The sequence below is a fragment of the Mesocricetus auratus genome, unplaced genomic scaffold (genome assembly GCF_017639785.1).
Source record: "Mesocricetus auratus isolate SY011 unplaced genomic scaffold, BCM_Maur_2.0 Super-Scaffold_100004, whole genome shotgun sequence".
NCBI lineage: Eukaryota > Metazoa > Chordata > Mammalia > Rodentia > Cricetidae > Mesocricetus > Mesocricetus auratus.
In genome coordinates, this window is record NW_024429189.1 from 34,657,860 (window position 1) to 34,681,534 (window position 23,675).

General features: G+C 39.7%; 1 protein-coding gene across 10 annotated transcripts in view; it reads left to right on the forward strand.

Annotated features, from left to right (window-relative positions):
- The window catches only part of Csrnp3 (cysteine and serine rich nuclear protein 3), a 193,847-nt gene that overhangs the window by 167,563 nt on the left and 2,609 nt on the right, over window positions 1–23,675 (forward strand). For all 10 annotated transcript variants that reach the window (XM_021232903.2, XM_040745482.1, XM_040745480.1 and 7 more), the window contains 2 exons: window positions 12,774–13,070; window positions 15,246–23,675. The exon at window positions 15,246–23,675 is cut by the window's right edge and continues 2,609 nt beyond it. In XM_021232903.2, coding sequence (XP_021088562.1) covers window positions 12,774–13,070; window positions 15,246–16,298 — 1,350 coding nt within the window. In that variant the 3' untranslated portion in view covers window positions 16,299–23,675. The remainder of the gene's footprint in view (window positions 1–12,773; window positions 13,071–15,245) is intronic.

Genomic DNA, 23,675 nt, shown 5'->3' on the forward strand with positions numbered 1-23,675 from the left:
AGGCTTATTTGAAAAGACAAAGGCCTTATACAGCAATGATAAAGTCCTCACACACAATTGCCTCTGAATTTCCCAGGGTATCTGCTGAGCTCCAAACAGAGGAGCTATTTATACATGCGTCTAGAAGTTTCCTTATAATAAACATATTGGAAATAAATCAAGAATAGAAATTTAGTTTTTGACTATAAAATTGCTTTTAATTTGGTAATTCATTTCCTGAGTTACAAGTTATATAGATATCAAGAAATTATATAGAGGTAGATACTTAGATTTGTAGAACAAATCCAATTTTATTGGAGGCTTTCAAGTCTATCGTTTTTTGTTGGCACCGTGGATGTTCCACACATTGACTATAAATAAGTAATGGAGAAAACTAATTGAATAAAATGTGTATTCCTAGAAGAAATAAGTAGCTTTTGGTTTCTAAATTACAGAGTACAGTTTTCCTTTTCCTGTCAAGCCCATTCAGATGTCACACACTTCATGGTAATCAATGCAGTCATCGTAATACTATACTCCTTTGCAAATTAAGTGCTTAGATTTAATAATCCACAGCACACTGTTGAACAATTGCATTGGCCTTTATTCCTATCTCTCTTGTTTCTGGGAAATGCATTCAGCAGCTGTTTGCAGGTTCCCCCGAGGGTTGGTGTCCTAGTTGTCTCATCCTAGAGGACTCTACCACCTTGTTCTGAGAAACTGAGTGTAGATTGTGCATATGTGACCTCCCTCTCCTTGCCAGTGTTTCTACAAACAAACCACTCTTCCTTTACTTCCTGGGATCAAAGCTCCGTTCTTCCACATTTGGGTACCATCTCTAGCTGCTCTCCTGGGTTACACACCCTTCTCAGTTTCTTCATTGTGTGCTCATGAGTCATGCTTGATTACTGACACCTCTTTCCAAATTTAAAGCAAAGACAGTGGCCAGCTTTTAATGATGAATCCTCTAATAACATGTCCATCTAAATCTTTCTCACTCAAAATCTCAGAGTAATGAGTACTGTATTCATTTAGTGACTCACCCAGGCAACATTTTCCACTTCACCTCCAGCTCAGCTCTCTGCATCTCCCCCAAAGTCTTGGGATTGCTTATTCAGGTAAAGAATTTAGATGTCCTTGGAAATACATTGGATTGGGCACTTGTAAGTGCTGGGTGAATTATCTCTTCAACCCACAGTTTCAACATTTTTAGATGCGGTTCTAATTTTCTTCCTTATAGTGCAGTTCATTTGCAGATATGGCTTATCATGTTGGTCATGGTGTGGCTTAAAGCTAATTACTGTTCAGAACTTCACTGTTACACTCTGTAGAGACTGCTGCTGAACACACTAAGTAGCAAAGCTTCTATAATGCATCTTAAACAGAAGCAAGCTTCAGTACCAAATGCAAAATGTTGCTGTGCCAAGTACTTTTCCTGTCTGATCACACATACACAACCTATTTTGACAAATACAGAGAAAGTATACCTAAGCAAAGTGATGGAGACTGACAGGGTGGGTTTCTACTCTGTGTATGATAATGCACTTACAAATACGCTCTTTCAAAATATTCAGTACTTTAGTTGACAGGGAACAATCAAGCATATGTAATCACATCTTTATGTTCTTCCTGTGCAAGTAATGTTACCTTTTTTAATCCAGGAGAAATACTGCATGCATTCTTCTGATTTAATGTGGAGTACACCCAGTGATGTCACTCACTGGAATGAGTTATATTTTCATTCTTCCCTATTGTACCTCAAAATTAGCTAGGAAGGGAATATTTAAGCCCCAGAACTTGTTAACCACGAGGAAGGATAACCATGCCTTCACAGTGTTGATTGCTTAAGTATTTACCAGAATGCTGCTGAATGCATCCTGGCTTATTATTTGACACTGGAAGAGACAATATTGATCTAAGCCAGAAGGAAGGATGCGTTTTAGAAAGGATATGGTTCAGATGTTGGTACTGTTCTTTCTGATGACTTTTGTGGCGATATGGATCCCAAAGACTTCTTAAGATTTCAGACGACTTATTTATTGAGCTATAAGGCCTCATTATGTTGCACAAGTTCTGGCTGAAGTGATCAAATTGGTTTTAATTTGCCACCTGAAGGTCATAGCTAATAAACTGAAGAACTATAAGATTGATGAGGTATCGAAGTGTTATGAATGTTTTTCTTCAATTTGCCAAAGACCTTAAACCTGGCTCATCTTTCTTACCCCATACCACACAACTAGGAATTCTTTTATTCAATATGTGTCTTGTCATGCCAGCCTGAAGTATCCGTCTCTGGTTACCCAGAGTACACTATTTTGTTAAAATAGTGGATTTTATCTTTGTGTCTTTAATGCAGGGGGGTCCTTTTTCCACAGAGAAGTCTGCTGCAATATCCCTTGCCTTTCACCCCAAATATACAATGTGGAGCACAAAATGTGTTTATTTTCTGAACTCTGCACATGTAGAAGCAGTGCTTATAGGGCTGCACAAATGTAAAAATAGTTTATGATTTCTATGTATTTTTGTTCTGTAGTGTTAAATATCCCCAGTTCTTCCCACTGAGTCTATGGGGCAGGAACCTTGTTGGCCTGGATTCCCCACCCCCATACAATCGTGTTTACTAGTACCCAAACAACAGATGTACCAGTGTACAGGAATGTGTTATGTTGTCCACTCTCGACTCTCATGTGTTCTTTGCATAGATGCACATGAAGATTACAGTAGCTTTGGGGCTCTTGATCGGTTTGTTCATACTAAGCAGTAGAACAAAAAGAAAGCAGAAGGAGAGCCAAGCAAGCAAACAAACCTCAATTCTTTTAAGTCCAACATGCATCATGATATAAATTTAAAAAAAAAAAGGTCTTAGTATCTCGGGGTAGAGAGCTGTCTTTAATGCTAAACATAAAGGGGTAGGTAAGGTTTGGTTGTATTTTAATAAACAGTCTTGCTCTTATCCAGGTTTTGACTAGGAGGCTGTATTTTGCAAGGCAGAGCTAAGTTTGGGGAATCCTGTCAAAGCAGTGATCCTTAGGAGGAATGGGGCAGTGGCTCCTGCTCACCCCACTATGAATACTGTTCCCACCAGGGATCCTTTCCAGTGAGAGCCGCTGGTCTCCTTCCTGGACACACCCATAGTGCAACAGAAGCGAAGTCACTGTTTTCAGAGCCTTTTTGCTATCCAACCACATGCATCAATTAGATACTATTGATTCATGTGAAGAGTATATGCTGAACCTTCTCAGAGCTTCAAAGTGAGTTCTTAGGATTCTACAAGAACAACAAACCCCCAAGACAATAGCATTGGGCTTTCCAGCTGTGATGTGGGGGTTGAGGGAACAGGGGCCATCCGAGCAGAGGACATAGGCCTCTGTGCCTCGCTTTTAGCTGCTCCAGATAGAGTTCATTAGAAAAACAGTTAGCTTTCTCTCTCATGAACCCAGTCAGTAGTTTCGCATTCAATGCTCTCATTTATCCTCTTCGCTGAGACCATCTGTCTAAATCATTCTTTTTAGAATATTGTTTTCCAGAATTAGCATTTAGGAGAACAATTCATTCCCATTTTGATCATCATTTAATTTCTTTCCCCCTGACACCTTCCAGATGTTAGAATGAGCAATCGTAACTTAGGCTTCTTCATTACTGTGAAGCACGAAGCGTCCAGGCCTGGGAATTCTCACACGAAGCCCCTGAGCACTCTTCCACTGTGCTGCTTCCTCGAGTTTGCTGCAAATCCTTCCTGGCATGTCCGTTCTCCCATTTGCGGCTTGAGCATCACTTTCTTCTCTGACACTCTGAAGTCAAATAAGCAAGTGAATAATTCCGCTTTCTGTCTTAGAAGCTCACCTTCCTTGTGCTGCCCTTTATTGTCCCTTTTACTTTTACAGTGTACATGTATGTTTTACTGTATTTACTATGCTGTGTCACGCTTATTTACATTCTTTTCCCCAGCTGACTTGGAGGTCCTTAGATGGCAGAACCAAAGCCCCATACCCACTGTAGAAATGGGTAGTGTAGCATAGTGATTAAGAAAATCTACTCATTTACTAAAACCAGCTTACTACCCAATACTATGAGATATAGCATTACCAAGGTGCCAGGAGTAGAGCAGAGATTAAGACAGAAGCTTTGCTTACAGTGTGTACACAGTATGATTGGAGAAATATATATAACATCAACGAGTAAATGGAAACATTTATAGCAACAACCAGGGAACAGACTACATTGGTTATATGCAACCCAGAATAAATAGCTAAGCTGAGAAAAATCAAGACGCACACATTAGGTCACTCAGCTTTGGCCTGCTTCTCCTAATAGCATCCCCATCAGAAAGGCCACCTCCACATACGAAAGAGTGGAGAGGCCCCCATATGCTCTGTTTTCTTCAGTATTCCATATTCTCTTCATCTGATTCATATCCTGTATTTCTGAAGGAGCTAATCTGAAGAAAGACCATTCTTTGTCTCCTGGCCCTCTCTTGTACTGAGTTCAATTCTTGGATCATACCTGTTTTCCAGTGACTTCATGTTTGTGTGGTTTTGTTTTGGTTTTTGTTATTTTGTTTGGTTTTTGTTTGTTTTTAAAAACTCTCCTATAAATATTTTCTACCATTAAAGATTTTCTTTCTAAACTAATCTTGACTATATGGAAAGACTTTGGGGTTAATAAACCCCGAGTTTGATTGTGAGTTACATCATTCAGCTAGACTTGGACAAACTACCTTTTACAGGTACCAGTCTTCTCAACTATAAAGTAAATGCTTTTGTTATCCCATGAGTTGAAATAAGTGTTTGATGCTGAACATGCAATGGCTCAGCTCACTCTCAGAAAAAAACATTCCTAATTGTGCTGGAGGGCAATCGGTGCTTCTAGAATAGAATGGATTTTATGTCATAGTCCCTCTTTAATCTTTATATATGCCAGTAATTTTGTGATTATTAGAACATTCTGTTAGTAGGCAAACAATTTAAGTGCTTTTTAAGTGATCTTATTTTCACTTTTATTTTGTTTTAATATTTGAGTTCATCCATATTTTCATCATTTTTTCCTCATCATAAATAAACATTCTTATTGGATTAGTTGTTTGATGTACTTACTCATACCAATAATTTCAACCTTGTATTTCCCAGAACACAATGCATTCATTAATATATGCATTATCCAAATTATTGGAATCATGGACTCAATCCATTTCTTGGTTATAAACAATGAACTAAAATGGAAATAAAAGACAATTAAAAGTGAAGTTTTTCCCCCTGCCTTGACTGCCTTAAAAGTGATGAATAATTAATTGACTTGTATTTTGATGTAATTATTTTTCTTTTACCTTATATTTTTCTTTTGTTTGAATGTATTTATCTACACCATACTAACTGGATCAACAAATGCAATGACAGTAGAATTTATCTACTTTTGGAATGAGGTAAAATAAAGTTAAAAGGCTGCCCATGGCCCTACACTCGTGCATGTACATGCAACCCTAAATGGGTTTAGCGGTTTAAAAGAAAAAGACAGTAGGATTACATGAAGTTGGGAGGGGGAAGTGGTGATGAGATAGAGAAGGAATTGGAAAGGCAAGAATTGTGGTGATATGTTATTTATGATTTATTAAAGCTTTCCTGAGGATTCGGAAAGCAAAATCAGCCTCAAGCTGTAGAGATCAGACAGTGGTGATACACACTTTTAATCCCAGCAGCCAGAAGCTAGAAGGTAGTGGTACACACTTTTTAATCCTAAAACTCAGGATTAAGAGGTTGACGGATCTCTGTGAGTCCAAGGCCACCCAGATCTACACAAGATCGACCCAGTCCTAAACAGGAACAGCTCACACAAAGATGATCTCAGCCTCTGGGATCACAAGCCTTTAATCTCAGCACTAGAGGGGTATAAAAGATAGGAGCAGGGTCTTCAATAGTCACTACCTGGCATTCATTCTCCAGTCACATTGAGGACAGGAAGACACTGAAGTCTCAGAATTCTCCAACCATGCTGAGGAGAGGCAGCAGGATCAGCCCTTTCTGTCTGAAGTAGAGAAAAGAGCTAGTGGCCTGCTACTTTGCTTTTCTGATCTTCAGCTTGTAGTTTGAACCCCAATATCAGTCTCTGTGTCTATTATTTTTTTTGTGTTGCAGGGAATGGTGATGGATTTGCTTAAAACCTATTATATGCATGGAATTAGCAATAATTTCAAATAATCAATATGAAACTATCAAATAACAAAAATAAATATAAAATAAGTTGTGGGAAAACAAAGATTACAATGGAAGAAAAAAGGAAGTTGAATGTCATTTTTCTTTGGGCATCCTGCATTTGACTCAAATACAAAAATCACCCTCTGATTTTCACACTTCTGTGTCTCATGTCTCTGGTGGGTCTAGATGTACAAAATGTGTACTGAAATAGCTTGCTAGTACCAATCAATTTGTCAAACTGAAATGCTTCGATTCTGTCGTTCTAAGGCCAGTTGTGGTGCTTTTATTCCCAGAGTGAGTCTGAAAACATTTACACATTTGCTTGAGTGAAGTTCCATGTCCAGAGCTGTCAATGAGCAACTCAGGTCTACATTTTAGAGTCCAAGTAGAATGAAATACATGAATGCATAGAAATAGATGAAAAATATAAGATCAAAACAATGGTATCAGGTCACAAATAAATTACTCATCAGCTAAGGCAGGAGAAAAGAGAGAAGCTTCTGTTTGAACACTGGCATTTATTTCCATGTTTTAATTGCTTACGGACCAAGAATGGGAGCAATTCCTCAATTCCAGTCATCTGGATAGCATACAGGTTAATGAACGCTCCATATTCTATTCTGTATCAGACTTTTGACACCACTATTGCTCAGGGGGTGGAGTTTGTGCACCCACTGTGGGTCTGATTGCTGGTCCAAATTCCCTCATGTTGGCATTCAGGCATCTATACCAGCCTGCTCTCAAGGACCATGCGATGACAGCAGGACATGTCAGCAATAGCACTCAAGCTGTGACACTGTGACCACCTATGAGTTGTGCGTTCTTGCTATGTGCATAAGCTATACCCCCTTAAAAAAGCAAGCACCTTTTCTCTTCCTTTGCTGTAGCTCAGAGGCCGCCTCTGCACCCCTCCTCCTCCATAATAAACCTCTAACGTATGTTGTGACTCTGTGGCATCCCTTGGTTCCAACCTGCCAAGTTACCTTCCACCATTATTTCATTATATAAACCTCTGACAGTTTTCCTTTTTCACAACTGTGCCAGACCCCTCCTGCATGTGCCTACTGTGTGTTCTCAAGTGTTGTGCTAACCCCAGCTCAGAAATCCTCCTGAATGGAGTTAATAATATTTAGATTCATTGTCTGTTTATTCCCAGCCCATTGTGATTGGGTTATGTGCCAGCACACTCGTCCTGAAGTTATTAATTATGTAAAATGTGTGTCTGTTTGCCATGACTGCGAGCACTATAAGCTGTATGTAATTAGATATTTAGGATCATGACCTAGTGCAAATTATCATTCCTCAGTTTTCTCAGTAGGTAAACAGATAGAGTGATAATATGTACCCTCTGAGGTTTTGTGATGCTGAATGCACCAATGCAGGTAAAATGCTCAGATAAGCTTCGGATACACAGATTCTACAACTTGCTGTTATCGAGTCATGCTTGGTACTATATCTCTTCTCCACCACTTCTAATTTCTCTTTCTTTTGTATGCAAACCAGAGAATTAAAGGCCAATATTCTTGATAGTGCGCATATCTTGTGTGTGTGTGTGTGTGAGTGTCACTAGTCAAATACTCTGTCACCAAGGTACATCTCTACCCCTTGGTTTCTGAAACAGTTTTCTTTTTAATATGTATCTGGGGTGACCTCAAATCTGTAATCCCCTTGCCTTTGCTTCCCAGATACTGGAATTACAAGTATGCACCACCATACCTGGTTTTTTTCTTTTTTAAATAATTTTTTCAGTTATTGTAAAAGTAATGGGCTTCACTAAACATTTTCATATATGTATATTATCAAGCTTTGTTTATATGCCTCTTATCATTACCCTTCCTGTTGTCCTTTGTTTCTTCAAAAAGTTCCTCTTCTGTTTTCATGTCATTCGTATAGAGATGATGGATGGTTGGATGGATAGGTGGATGGATGGATGGGTAGGTGGATGGGTGAATGGATGGATGGATGGGTGGGTGGCAGATAGATGGGTAGATTCTGCATATGAGAGAAGAAAGTCTGCATTTGTCTTTCTTCTCCCAATTCATTTTCTTGATTTTCCCAGTTGCCTCTCTTTAGTTCTCTTCTTCCATAATATTGTCTCTCTTCTCCTTTCATGATATGTATGCATATATGACAATATATGTGTGATAATATTCACATATGATATATTTAAATAAATGTAATAGTTCCAGATTTTGCATACAAGAAAAAAACACTTGTTTTTCTGAATCTGCCTTTCTTTAACTTGACATTCTGATCTCTAGCTTTATCAATTTTCCTACAATTGACTCGATTTTATTCTTCTTTATAATTAAATAATAACTATATCATATTTTATCTATCTGTTGAGGGATATACTGGCACATACCATAACTTAGCAATTGTGAACAGTGTTGTAACAAACATGGGTGCCCAAGTATCAATCACTGTGGTTTATTGACTTAGGTTCCTTTAGGAGTAGAATTGCTGGATCATATGATTGTTCAGTTTGATATTTGTTGAGGAACTTTCACACTTATTTTCATAGCAGCTGCACTAATATATATTCCAGAAGAATATAAATGTTCATTTTTCCAGACATCTTCCTTGGAGTTTGCTATCATTTGTTTTCTTAATTATATAGATTCTGACCCAGGGTGAAATGGACTATTAATATGGTTTAATTTGCATTTTCCTATTTCTAAAATGTTGAATTTTTTCTCGTAATTATTGACCATTTGTATTTTTTCTTTTGAGAACTGACCAGTTAATATACCCACTTGTTGATTGACTGATTTTAACTTGGAATGGTTAATTTTTACTCTCATATATTAATACTTGTCATATATATAGTTGGCAAAAGTTTACTCCAATTCTGAAGGCCTTATGTGGCTTCGAACCACATCAGAAGTGAGTGTATATTTGAAAGTACTTGTTATTGTGCATGCTATGTGTCTACATTATTTTATATTTAGTATACGCAATAACAAGTACTTTCAATTTAACTGTAGCAAATCAAAATCATCCAGTCAGAAAATGAGCTTATTAGCTTGTTCCCAGAATTATACCAAATACCAATAGAACCTTTACACCTATGAGATGTAGGCAAAGAATGCTGAAATGAGAAGTGTCTCCTATTACTCTACACTGGAGAGGTCACAAGAAACATGAGGCTCATTGATGTATAAAATAAGGAGGCTCCTTAAAAGACAACAAGTCTGACAAATCAATGATTCTGTTTTGAGGTAGGGAAAACACTTGAAAGTGTTCTCAGGTCACGGGAGAGAAATCCCATAGAACCTGAATGTTCTTACCAATGAAGTAAGTGTCTCAGCAAGAACGGAAGATGCAAGCCTGGACAAAAGCCCCAGGAACGTCTTTGTACCAGATCTTGAGCACAAAATAGATAGGTGTTGGAGGGAAAAAGAAGGGAGATTCTTGGTTTGCTCATGTATTGCTCTCAGTGGAGGAGATACGTTTGAAAGCAGCAAGTGTAGCACTCAAATCTTAAAGGCATTTAAACCAGACAGTTGAAACCTTGTCTTAAACACACACACATTTGTGTGTGTGTGTGTGTGTGTGTGTGTGTGTGTGTGTGTGTGTGCGCGCGCGCTCAAGCACTTGTATGTGTAAGCCCAGACTGCAGTTAAAGGACCTGGTAGGGAATATGTCTCAAAGGCAACCGTGATAGTTGATCTCATTGTCAGTTTGACTGGATTTAGAATTACCCAGGAGACACATATCTGGGACAGGGTTTCCAGAAAGGGTTAACTGAGGGTGGAAGGCCCACTCTAAATGTAGGTGGAACTATCTCACAGGATTAATAGGAAGGGAAAAGGTAAGGCAATCTTTACTGCTTTCTGTTTCCTGGAATTCACAGCTGTGAAAAGCTCTCACATTCCTGCTACCAAGCTTCCTGGCAATGGTAGATTGTGCCCTGCCAGACGCTAAGCCCAAATAAGCCTTTCTTCTCTTATAGGGCTTTCTGTAAGCTACCTCACCATAGACTTCAGAGGGGAAAGCAAGTAACAGAAGCAACACAGAAACCAGAAACTGGGCCACATGACCAATTGTCCAAGCTCAGCTAGATTGTTCCCAGTCTTCATTAAAAAAGATCTTGAAGAGTTAGGGAGCAAACTTTGGAAGACCACCTCAACCTTGTAGGTGATTTTGAAAAAAATAGATTACAGCTCTTGAACAAGAGTGGAAACAGTGTGTAGCTATGTGAGAAGGAATTTTGATTTTAATTAAACTTTTAGTTTGAAATGAAATTATTTGTTATAACTGAAGGATATAAATTATACAAGACCCAGAAGGTACTCCTAAGGACATTTATATTCAGAGTAAGTCAGACATACAGAAATTTAAATTTTTTTCTTAATTGTTAGGTGCTCTCACTGTTTCGCTATAGTTTTATATGCTTGCTGAAATCTCCCTTCTTTTTGTTCCTTTTTGGTGAGAAAGTTTCACTACGTAGCCCAGGCTGACTTAAAACCCACAATCTTTTTCCTTCAGTTTTCAGAGTGTTGAGATTACAGGCCTCCTTTGCCTGACCTCACTATATCCTGATTTTTTAGATCTCATATATTTTCTGATAGAAAGCAAGCTCCTTTTTTCAAGATCTGACTTTAATCATTTAACCTATAGATTTTCTTGTGACAATGTATCTAACTATGCAAAGTAGCATTACAATACAATGTAAAGTAAAATATAGCATTATTTTATACTATATATACACAGTATAAGAAAACATGGAGATGCCATGGGCCAGATATACTGGAATGAGCATTTACATGTACCCTGCAGTCAGAAGCTTGCTAAGACTCACACAGACAAGCTAGGGATCAGCTGAAAGAGATCTCAGTGCCACTGAGGAGCAGGAAGGAGAATTAACAGAAATGGCAACCATATCCAAAGTAACACCTTGGTGTTGGGCATCACAGTTTAACCAGTACATGGAGAAAGGATGTCAGGCTTGGGAGAGGCTCCATCAGAAAGTGCTTTTGACATAAGCATGAGGACCAGAGTTTACATCCCCAGCTTATATATAAAAAACTGGATATAGCAGGCAGAAACAGGGGAAGTTGAGGCAGACAGATCCTGGGGGCATGTTATCCATTCAGTCTAAGCGAAACAGTAACTCCAGGTTCAGGTTCAGTGAAAGACCTTAAAAAACTAAGGTGGAGAGAGGTAGAGTAAGGTAGTTCAATATTAACCCCTCACCTATACGTACATGTACCCATACACAAACACATCCATATATGGACACTTTCACACAAATGCCAAGGGGAGAAAAATAATGGATACTGCTAAGAAACAATGTCAGTAAAAAGGCCTTCCAGAGGTCACAGGCTTAAGTTCTAAAATACTCACAACGTATAAATAGCTAGCTTTTTATAACACACCTCAGGCCCTTTCACGGTGTATCTTAGGAGGCACTTATTCCTGGGCCTTTCTTCTGTGGAACCGTCTCTACAGGAAGACAAAAATATACTTTTAATGTTACTCTGCAGTACATTCAGAATTGGACAATGGAAAGCTGCTGTCCAATAGTAAACATTTCTATCAAATATGGACTCCTATAAAGATGAAAACATAATGTCTGATGTCTCTAGAGTATTTTCACTGTCTAGTGGATGAACTGTCAAGATCATCAGGCATAGTAATAGCCATAATTAATGAACTAGCAAGGCAATAGATTAAATAATATCTTCCATATTTAGATATTCCATGATTCATTTCTTATGAAGTTTCTGCCTTTATTACTGGGCTAACACACACACACACACACACACACACAATCTTGCGTGTATTCAGAAAAAACTTTTTCTAAATGTCTTGTATGAAGGAAACAATAGGTGTTTTAATAATAATAACAAATGAAATACATATCCAGGGCTTCGTAATGGATGATATAAATATAAATAGACACAGCCATCATGAGTAGGCAAGGAATAAATAGCCACAAGAGTTGTTTTACCGAAAGCAAGCCTTCAGATAGCAGCTTGCACGTACTCCTTTGAGAATCCGGTTTATTGTCTCAGATGCCGGTTGATGAGTCCTTGCCAGCACTAATCTATGTCCTTGTCTTACTGAGAGCATGCTGACCTGGCTCATTACATCTCTCCAGCCCTCCTTCTTGGAGTGTTCTGAGTAATAACCGGTGTTTGTGATCCTGGCAACAGTGAACCCTATGTCCTGAGTACGCACTTTTGCTGGGGTCTGAAAGACAGACATATTATTCCAAGGACATGATGTTTGCTGAGTAAGGTGGTCATGGCTCCCACTGAGACGCAGTCACCTCTGATACAGGGCACATTTTCTCTGACATCAGAGATGTCACCATGAGCTTGTGGGCATCAGTGTCTGTAACCTCTGGTCTGTTCACACTATGGCCACTCAAGCTGTAATTGCAGTCACTGATGTGAAGAGGTTAAGAGTTGCTTTGACCAATCGTCTGTGAGCAGAGCATTTAAAAAGTCAATTGTTTTGACATCACTGTTCTCTTTCCTCTGACTTCTGTGGTTGTACAGACTCTGTACATGGCAGCTGAGCTCATCCCCAGCAATACTGAAGTGGGGACTTTGGACTATGCCCAAATGACATTCTTGTTTACTTCCTTGTTTCTAGATGACTAAGAATGGCACAGTAGAATCGGAAGAAGCTAGCACTCTGACGGTGGATGACATTTCCGATGATGACATTGATTTAGACAACACAGAAGTAGATGAATACTTCTTCCTACAACCCCTGCCCACAAAAAAACGGAGAGCCCTGCTGCGTGCCTCTGGTGTGAAGAAGATTGATGTGGAAGAAAAACATGAGCTGCGAGCCATCCGCCTGTCTCGGGAGGACTGTGGCTGTGACTGCAGAGTGTTCTGCGACCCAGAAACATGTACCTGCAGCCTGGCAGGCATTAAGTGTCAGGTAAGGATTGGGAATCTCAGGGTATCTGAAGAAAAAAAAGTCACATGCCACCCCAGAAAGAAGCAGTCGTGTTGTGTATATTGAGGCTTTTTTTTTTAACCTGGAGAAGAAAATGCTATAAAGGAAAGACACATAGTTCAAGGGGAAAGGAACCCTAATTCATGGGTATTCATAAAATACTTATACATACTGTGTATACTGTGAATGGCAGCTCAAACTTCTGCTGAGGCAGTTGAAGGCATTTCCCCCAGATTCTGTCATTGCAGCAGTTTATTTTAGCTTTTTCTACATTCAGTCTGGTAGAGGACACTGTGTGTTCCATTTGAGTTTATATTTTCTGGTCCATCCTAGGGTATAAAGTTCACCACCAGTGGTGTGGACTATGGGAGAAGTTCCTAGCCAGACAGACCTTAAAAGACTAAATTGCATTCTTACCTTGTCTGGCATCCCAGAAAAATGCTCAATGTCATTTCTGCAGTGATCAGGTTGAGATGCTGTCAAACCTGCAATGGAATCTAACTAGACACATTTTTTTGTAAACAGGGCTTAGTAGGGTACTGCCACTGTGTTTATCTGTTACTTGTGATGGATTTCATTCTTCAAAGTACTGAGATGGCATGGCTGCAAACCCCTAAATGTTCTCATACCCTTTCAGTGAAAAATAAAATGGAGTTACAATTTACAGCACGTACTCAGGGCCCCTAAGGTTTCCTTAACAAGAAAAGGGGGTCTGTCTTATTGCGGCAACAAGATTGGATGGAGGGATGTGCGGATGAAGTAAGGAGAGGACGTTTTGTAATTTGGGAATAATCTCATGAACTGTGAAAAGTCTATCTCATTCCACAGAGCCTGCAGTTTGACTTTGTATGAATAACAGTGGGAGATAGCCTCACCAACCTCACCTGGTGATTACACTTTTTAAAGCTTCAAGTTTAAAACTAATTAAAAATAAAAGCAATGGTTTACCAATTCCTGGGCAAGGTGATTCTCTGGCCCTGTCCATTTATAATTCACCAGAGCCCTGTGATTGGTTACCTGCTCTTACTTTATGTGGGAATAGCTTTATTCATTTAGAAAGAGAAAATCACTTAGGCAGCTGCAAGCAAAGGATGGTTCTCTTCCACTCAGCTGATGAGAACACATTTGCCCTTTCCATTCTCTCTCTCCTTCTCCTTCCTGTTTTGAATATAGTACCTTGTGGACACAACTGGCAGGTACTCTACCCCTGCTGAACTAATGTTTGCAAAGTATATTATTTTAAGAAAGGGATTTACTAAGTGGCCTGGGCCAGTCTCCAGCTTACAGGCCTTCTGATTCTCTGATGTTAAATTTATTGGCACCAGGTAAGTCAGTTTGAGTTGGGCTTCTAATCTAAGTGGGACCCGCATCCATGTATCAAGGATGTAGTTTTACTTCCCTTTGGGCCACCAGCTCACAAATAACATCACAGAGGCGTATCAATTATGAAAGCTTGGCCTTAGCTTGGGCTTTTCTTTCCCCAACTAACTCTTATAACTTAACCTGTTTCTGTTGATCTGCCTTCTGCCATGTGGCTCGGTTGCCTCTCCTCTGTACCATGTCTGACTTCCTCATGGTCTAGATGGCATCTCTGCCTTTCTTCTTCCCAGCATTCCTCTCTCTTCCCAGAAAATTCCACCTGTTCTCTCTTGCCTAGTTATTGACCACTTAGCTCTTTATTAAACCAGCCACAGTGGCACATCTTTACACAGTGTAAATAAGTACTCTGCAACATTCAAATGTAGCAAGCTTTTTCGTTGGACTGTCTTGGGTCGCCAGCCCCCAAATAACAACACAGAGACTTACTATTAATTATGAATGTTTGGCCTTAGCAAAATGGGAGCAAAAATCAAATGCAAAAAGAGAATGAAAAGTAGAAAGTGTGAAATAAGAAAGTCCTGGAGGGTGCGGTGAAATTTAAATTCTCACTTAACATCCTCAACCCACCGCTCTTTGAAACATACATTTAAAACCAGCTCTTTGAGAGTCTTCACTTCCCCTGCACGTTTCTTACTTTTCAACTTATTCATCATTGGCTGTGACATAAGTAGAACTTGAGTACATTACTTAATTCAGAGTAGTTGTTAGAAAGTCCTTGATTTTATTTATGTGGTCTGTAATAGTTCCATGGTGCTAATCTGTGTTCTTCCTTCCAAGGTGGATCGTATGTCTTTCCCATGTGGCTGCACTAAAGAAGGCTGTAGTAACACAGCAGGTAGAATTGAATTTAATCCTATCCGTGTCCGGACTCATTTTTTGCACACAATAATGAAACTTGAACTCGAGAAAAACCGAGAGCAGCAAATCCCCACGCTGAACGGCTGCCATGGTGAGATAAGCGGCCACAGTACTTCCATGGGTCCCGTCTCTCACTCTGTAGAATATTCCATCGCAGACAATTTTGAGATTGAAACCGAACCGCAGGCCGCAGTGCTGCACCTGCAGGAGGAATTAGATTGCCAAGGAGAGGAGGAGGAAGAGGAGGAAGATGGAAGCAGTTTCTGCAGCGGAGTCACTGACTCGAGCACACAAAGCCTGGCCCCCAGCGAGTCAGATGAGGAGGAAGAGGAAGAGGAGGAGGAAGAGGAAGAGGAGGAGGAGGATGACGATGACGACAAGGGGGAAGGCTTTGTAGAAGGGCTTGGAGCCCATGCTGAAGTCGTCCCTCTTCCTTCTGTTCTCTGTTACTCTGATGGCACCGCCGTTCACGAAAGCCACACAAAAAACGCTTCGTTTTACGCTAGCTCTTCAACTCTGTACTACCAAATTGATAGCCACATCCCAGGAACTCCTAGCCAGATCTCTGACAACTATCCTGAAAGAGATACTGTCAAAAATGGTGCCCTTTCGCTGGTGCCTTACACCATGACCCCAGAGCGATTTGTTGACTATGCCAGACAAGCAGAGGAGGCCTACGGGGCCTCCCACTACCCAGCTGCCAACCCTTCCGTCATTGTCTGCTGCCCCACTTCTGAAAACGATAGCGGGGTGTCCTGTAACACCTTATACCCTGAACACAGGCCCAATCTTCCCCAAGTGGAATTTCACTCCTACTTGAAAGGCCCTCCCCAGGAAGGGTTTGTCTCCACGTTGAATGGCAACAGCCACGTTTCAGAGCATCCTGCAGAAAATTCTCTGAGCCTTGCAGAAAAGAGCCGATTGCACGAGGAGTGCATCAAATCCCCCGTGGTGGAGACCGTCCCTGTTTAGTTGCTCAAATTAGTCTATTATAGGACCAAGTCTTCTTCTATTTAAGACACTATTGCGTTTGCTGGGCTCATCATTCTTTAGCCTGAAGACCAAGAAAGTGTGGCCTGTGATTAATCTTCCAGACAGTGTTTCTTTCCCTTCTTTCTAGCTTCCCAACTGTGGTGTGGCACAAATAAAATACAGTCGCTGTGGGGATTTTAAACGATTTTGAACTGTTTTGATAGAAAATGCTAAATTTTACAAAAAAATGCATATCTCACAGTTGCCTACCTGTCAAACTGTGTGAAACCTGCCAAGCTATGCAGATCATAGCTCCAAGTTTTAGGTTATCGGGCCTGTGCAAGATTGTTAACTAAGCCTAGAAAATAACCAGATTTAGAGTCCTAATTTTCGATATATCTGAAGATGATGGTGACTTTTTAATGTAAAAGTAATTATTGTAAGAAAAAGATTGAATCGTTTCTTGTGTATTTTATTTATGGTAGTTTAGAAGTCCTGCTTTGATGAAAATGAACAGCATGTTCATTGAAGCTGCGGTTGCATTAGCTAGCAATACAGAGCATGCCCAGGAGGATCGCACCTGGAACCCGCCCACATTTTTATGATCTTGATTAAGCAGATTTGCAAATACTTTCTTAAGGACGACATAGGCCTATTTTTGCTATTTGGGACAAATAAGTCTATATGTGCAGGTCCTTAACGCAGTTTTCTCTGAAGTTAAGAGTTAGGACAATCCTCTGGTGAGGGTCCAGTTCACTGCCCTCCCTCCGCTGAGAAAGATGGAATTGCCTTTCTTTTAAACAGTGTCATCATGTTTTTCAGCTTAGCCAGCACCTTTAAACTCCACCCCCTCCATCAAAATGCACTTTAGTGCCCCTTCATGGTACCTCGTGTGGGGTGGGGTCTCAGTACACTTTCAAATCAAGGTTTGTTTGTTTTTTTATTATAAAAAAAAGTTAACCAGTGTAAGGTTCATACAATAAAGATAATAGGGGATACTTTCAATGGTATGAAGGAAAATGACTTGTTTTCCTTCACCATTCTGAGGACCTAACTCAGTAACATAGAGGAGGCTGGGAAGGAAAACAGAAGAGCACAGCCTCAGAAATCAATCTGTTCTACACGGCGATCAACCCATCTCTACAAAAGCAGATACGTGCCATAAGATTTCCACTTAGTGACTAGCTGATTGAAGGCAGACCTGGACTCACATACGCATGAGGCCTTACTTTTCCGAAGCGTTTATATTGGTCTTACCTAGGACAGTGAGCACCACAGTCCAGAATGCATTGCAAAGGCGCTCACTTCACGTTCTCTTAGTAAAGGGAGTGCATGGAAAGGAAACTTCCACTGTCTGCCTCTGGCTTGCCTACTTGGTGCCCAGGAGGACTCCGAGCAACCCCTTTTTCTGTAAGCTTAAGTAACTATAAGGATGAGTGCTATGGTTTCCCCCGTGCAATGATTAGGCTGAATCCATTTCCCAGTCTTGACATTCTATTGTTACATCATTTCACAAGTTTTATGACTATTTAAAATGTAGACACACCCTGCTATGTAGCAACTGCATCCCTCATGTTTTTTATGCCTCCTGGACCTGGGCATTAATCTTACAGATTTTAGTTCCTTACAACATACTGTCTTATTTGATCAGACTCCAATGTGCTTAGAGTCCTCCAGTGAGGAGGAGTCTGTATTTAAGCTCAATGTGGGGAAAGTGTGTTTGCTTGTAGAATTGGTTCCTACCCATCTCTACACCACCTCAAGGCCAAATCAACACTAATTATTATTAGCATGAAAAGCACTTTGAGTTTGTCATGCTCTAGAGAGCATCAGTGGGGTGTAGACCAGCTTCTTTTGGTTGATTGGCGGGACTAATCTGATGGAAGTGTGCTCTGACTATGGTAGTGTGACCAGAGTTATCTGCAGTGTTGCCCTTTGTAGTGTTTGATCTCCAGTTTCCCTGACCCCTGCCTACACAATCTGAAGAGCAGGGACTCAAAGAGAAAATGACAATAGGCTATTGTTCCTTCATTCAAGCAAATGGAAAATTTTCACTATTGCTGGGCCATTCCAACCTCTGGGAGTATTGACTGGTAAGGCAGCCTCAGGCTATTCTTATGACAGAGTGTGGGGAGGCACAGGGAAACCCTAACTAGGATAGAGTTGAAGGGGGTAATGATAGTCCAGTTCCTGAACCCTTAGATATGTTCATTTCAGTCCAACTTTATGTTACAAGGCTTAAACCCTGCCTTTTTGTGTTTGACTGGGTTTCTCTTTTGCAGCTTTATTTTTCCCAGAAGGACACTTCAAAAACAGAGCTTCCTTCCTCTCTGTATTCAGTTGGGGTGGAAAGTCTCACTCTGCTAAGGATAATTACCTTTCTGAACGTGAAAGCAACCATTCCAATTCTTCACATACCAAAGTAAGGCACAGGCATTTCTCACAAATCATAATAGGTACAGGCTACCTATTTTAACAACAACAACCTACATACTTTATCTGTTATACACACACAAATACAGAATACACATGTACACATAACCTAGACTGCGACAGATTTTAGGCAATAGTTAGTAATGAGTACTGGATAGTTAGTTCTTCCAGTACAATCAGGCTGTGTCTTATCTAAAAATATAGAAGAAAATTTTGACAGCACTTGATAGACAATACTGGGTTAAAGTTACAAATAGTGATAATGAGGAATAATCTCTTTTATCTTCCTTGCCCGGTAAAAACTGAGAACACAATGATTCCTCTGTATTTTTCTTTCCGTTAATAGACCTATTCAATAAAAATCTGCCCACATGCAAGGCAAGTGCTACAGTGATTTCTGGTTTTCAAAGGGAGGGATGTAGTTGGATGCAGCCAGGTTGAGACACTTTGCGCCTTTGCACCAAGGCACAATGATACGACCTGCAGTTATTGCCTTGCTTCTATAGTATATCTAACCAATTTGAGTCTTTCTGTGTGCACAGCTCCCAAGTCTTGCACTGTCAAAGGCAAGGCCCCAGTGCTCCAGTCCCTATTGTTTTAAAGATTTGATTCCCAGCTATACTGGCCAAACTGATTTGCAAGTCAAGTGGTCTGATCAGCCTCATCTCCTTTATCTATTTTTTTAATTTCATTGGTAAAAAGAAATCAAAGACCATTTTAAGTCTCCCCGAAGCCCCACCCACCATGTATTGACCATTAACTGTTAAAATCCAATTGTCTCTTTTCTTTTAGTAGATTGAATAATATACTTCTTAGATACAGTTTTTGTGGAGAAATTATGGTTTTCTCATCATGTCATGCCAACCACATATAAAAATCCAACATTCTCCCTGGAGTGATGAAATCTGTATAATCACATGACCCAGCGGTCTCCTCTGGTGTGCTCCTACAAAGCAGTACCAGTTATAGAAACCTGCCACATTTCTCAAGATGGGCAGAGGTTATGCTGATTCCATTCTAGGCAAATTTTGATTTAGTTTTCATTAAACAACAATGCAATTTATTTCCTAATTGATATCTCACTTTTTAACTGTTACCTTTTACAAGCTCTTAATAACTTAGTGTTGATCTTTAGAATATATTAAATATCCATTTTTCTTTTAACAAATGTTTATTGGGCACCTCCTATGTTATAACAGCTGGCGTGGTAGCAAAATGAGCAGGGGAACTGTGTATTTGGCAGGATGAGGATAATGGGCAGGTGGCATGAGATGGCCAAGCCAGGTCAGATCCATTTACATAGAATCCAGTGCCCTGTTGGAAACACTGTCATCAATTCTTCTCATTCCACACAAACTGCTTCTAAAAGGAGATGGTTTTCCCTAAATTAATGGAACTTACCGCATTCCCCTGAAACTTAGGAAATAAATTTGGATTCAGAGAAAAGGTGTTCATTGAGCTGTTTCTTGGTTGCAGAGCTATCTAAGAAAATGTCATATGCATGCCACTAAACTCCCACCAGTTTTGATGAATACAGAACCCAGCAATGTGGGACATGACCGTCTTACTCATTTTACAAACAGACTTTTAAAATGGTGGACCCCTGCACCAAAGGTATCGCCAGAAGCAGCTAGACAATGAGAAGGGTCGTTAGTGACCCCTCCTTTCAGCTGTAGTTACAATCCAGTGACAGTTTAGAGTCATTATAGTTGACAAATAAGATGACAAGTGTAAATGGAAGACACCATTATGCTTTCAAGGTCAAAATGACCATAACTTGAAATTGTAACTATTTGTCGTATTGTTGCCATGACCGACACTCAAAGTGCAAAGTTCGATCACTTCTACTCCTATTACAAAATTGAAATTTCTTACTTTATCCTTTTCCAAGAACTGTGAACTTTTGTTGGAGTCACTTAAATGTCACAGCTTTGCACCAACAGTTCAGCTCATTGGATATTTTTGGTAGTGTGACAGACTTTAATTGACTGAAGAACCACAATTTGAGAACTCACTAAAACTGTAAAAGGGACAGGATAGGGGTTCAGATGGGATGTGAGTTTGGAACTGATAGCATCTGCTAATAACTATGACTATGTCTCAACAGAGTTGGGCCGGGGGTGAGCGCACTGAAGGTTCATAAATAAAAGGCACTCCAAAACCAAGAAAGTCACTTTTGAATTGGCTGAACCTGAAGCCCAGCTGGTATTCGCATTTGCGGGCCAACGTGCAAAGCAGTTATGTTCATTCTCTATCACGTAAGAACACAGACTTCCAGCAATCTAAAACGTCTTTAAACACACACATACACGCACCAAATGCTAAATGACTAAGCAACTAGCGTTGTTGAGAAAAGGAATTTAGAACGAGAATTCTAAATTGTTTAACAAATGTGACTCTGAAACAGTCATGTGTAAGTTTCGCCTCAGTTCCTCTCACACCAGTATTCCTCAAGCAAGACCGTGAGACCCAGTGTCTTCTAAACAACATGGCTGTCTTTCTCTTTCGTTGCTCATCAGAAACTTAAACCGGAAACCTTAGTACTGCCTGGGTTTTCTGGTGGTCAGTAATAGGGCTCATCTAACTGTAAGCTCTTGCCTGCTGTGGGGGTTTCCACTCTGAGTGGTAAATTAGATAGAACGAGAATTGGGAGAGTAGGAATCACCTCCAGAGGCTAAACTGGATGCCTTTCCAGGATGCTGTTTATAAGAAAAGTGTTTTAATGCCCTTAACATAGAAGCTGGATCTTTAGTGCAAGCAGACATTTGTTACGCATGGGAAAAGAAATCACTCCAAAGATTTATGTCCTGCTGCTTACTGTTTTCTTTCCTCACCACTAGTCTTTCACTATGCAGGCCTCTTGCTTTGTATCTGACCCTTCATGCTTGCTTACATTTCAAGAAAAGACAACTCTATTGTTATTTTATTTCATCTTTCACAAAGGCTGGTGGGACCAGCCTTCTGAAGGAGGTTGATGATCGATGTTATTTTAGACAGCATTTGTGCTCAGTGGGCTTGCTGGAATTCCTGACTATCTTTTTAACATACTGATAGCAAAGTCAGTTCAAATTATAGTTTTTGTCACAAGTGAAAGGTTGTCTAAGTATTTTAAGGGTAATGCATATTGATTAGAAAGGACTATAAGGAGATAAATTAGGTAGAAATCAGCCTTGCTTTTGTCAAAATTGATTTACGTGACTTTATTGATTTTTTAGTTGTAGCGTTAAAACAGCTTCATAGTTAAATGTCTTATTTCTCTATAATTCTTTTCCAATTTTTTCATCTGGCTTGGAATGAGCCTAAAGTTATTTATTAATATAAAGAAAATTGAAATTTAAGGTGTCTCTTTAAAAATTATCTACCTATACCATGTCTTACAGCACACAAAATCAAATTCTCACCCTCTTGTCTGGGTCATGTGCCCCTAAAGTAGTTTGATTTTCATCCCTGTATTGAAGAAATATCAAGAGGAAATTTATAGCACATTTTACCCAATATGGCTTTGTCCTCATTTTTATGCTGGTCACCAATTTTTCTCCCTTTTCTTATAAATGCCATCAGTATTCAAAACAAATTCAAAGAAATATATAAATTATAAAGTTTATTTAAATATGAAGAAGAGAAAGTACTCATTTTTAAGTGAATTCCCCTAAAGAGGAAAATAAAATCTAAAGCTAGGGAATAAATTGTTGCCCTTAAAAAATAGTGTTTATACTTGAGTAACGGAATGGTACCCAAATGGTATTTGGAGTTGATAGATTTTAAATTTTAATAGCTGCAAAAGTCATTTAGGTTTTTTTTTTTCATCACAATTTATCACAGTCTACTGCCAGGATATACCATCGGAACCCTGATTTGTTAGGCTCTAGTCATGCCCAACAGGTAGTTTAGGACAGCTTAATCTTCTTAAAGATATTCACAGAGGCCAACTAAGCACGAATAATGGGACATTTGAGATTATTCTATGTTCTTCAGATTGTACAGGCCTGAGTCTAAGAGAGCTCTCCAGAGGTCATATGGCTCGTTCATCTACCTCTGGGGAGGACTGTCACTCAGGCATAGCCAACAGCACAGATACCCGTTTCTTCTTGGCATCTCTAGGGAAGATGGTTTCCTTGGCAACACAATCCAGCTCTTTCAGGTTTCCTCATGATAAGAACATACCTTGGCCAATCTTTCTGGACGAGGTACCTGGCAACAATTGTGGTAATTTGAGCGATTGTATTGAAAGACTGTAGAAGATGAGTTCTCTGTTCATCTAATGATTATTACATAAGGCAATTCTCCAAATGTCTTAAGAGAACAAATTTTAAAAGAAAGTGAAGGTACTCGGACACTTAGTAATGTGGCCTGCTTTTGGAAATTAAGTATTAGGCAGCTTTTATTCTTTTATATTTGCTTTTTAAAAATTACTGTCATATCCGTGAGAGTGACTGGTTTAGATCCCAGTTGAAAACATCAGAACTAGAGTCAAGTGACTTGACCTTATGCTGTTCAATTCTCTGAGAAGTTACAATTTTAAAACAAGATGAAAAAGGGCATATTTTTCTATGTGCTTGCTTGTGAACAAGTACCTTCTTGTTAACCTTCCCTTAGCATAAGTAACAAATGAGAATCTGGATGTTTTCTTCTCCTTCTGGAGAACGTGACTGTGTGAAGAATTTGATCAGGCGCCATTTGATCCTGGCCTGTGTCTATGAGGATCTTATGTAAACAATGACTGTTTGTATTCTCACAAATCACAAAAGTGATTTTAAAACTTGTCATCTTGAAAAGTCCTGTAAACTGAAGGAGTTCTGGGAAAGGGTGATGTTTGTTTTAGTTTAGTGTTTCCTTTTTTTCTTTTCTTTACCCCGATGACATCACTTGCCCCAGACACTCCCTGCAGCTTTCAGCCCCATTTTCTTTTTGCCTGCAACTCAGAGAGAGCACCAACAGGAAGTT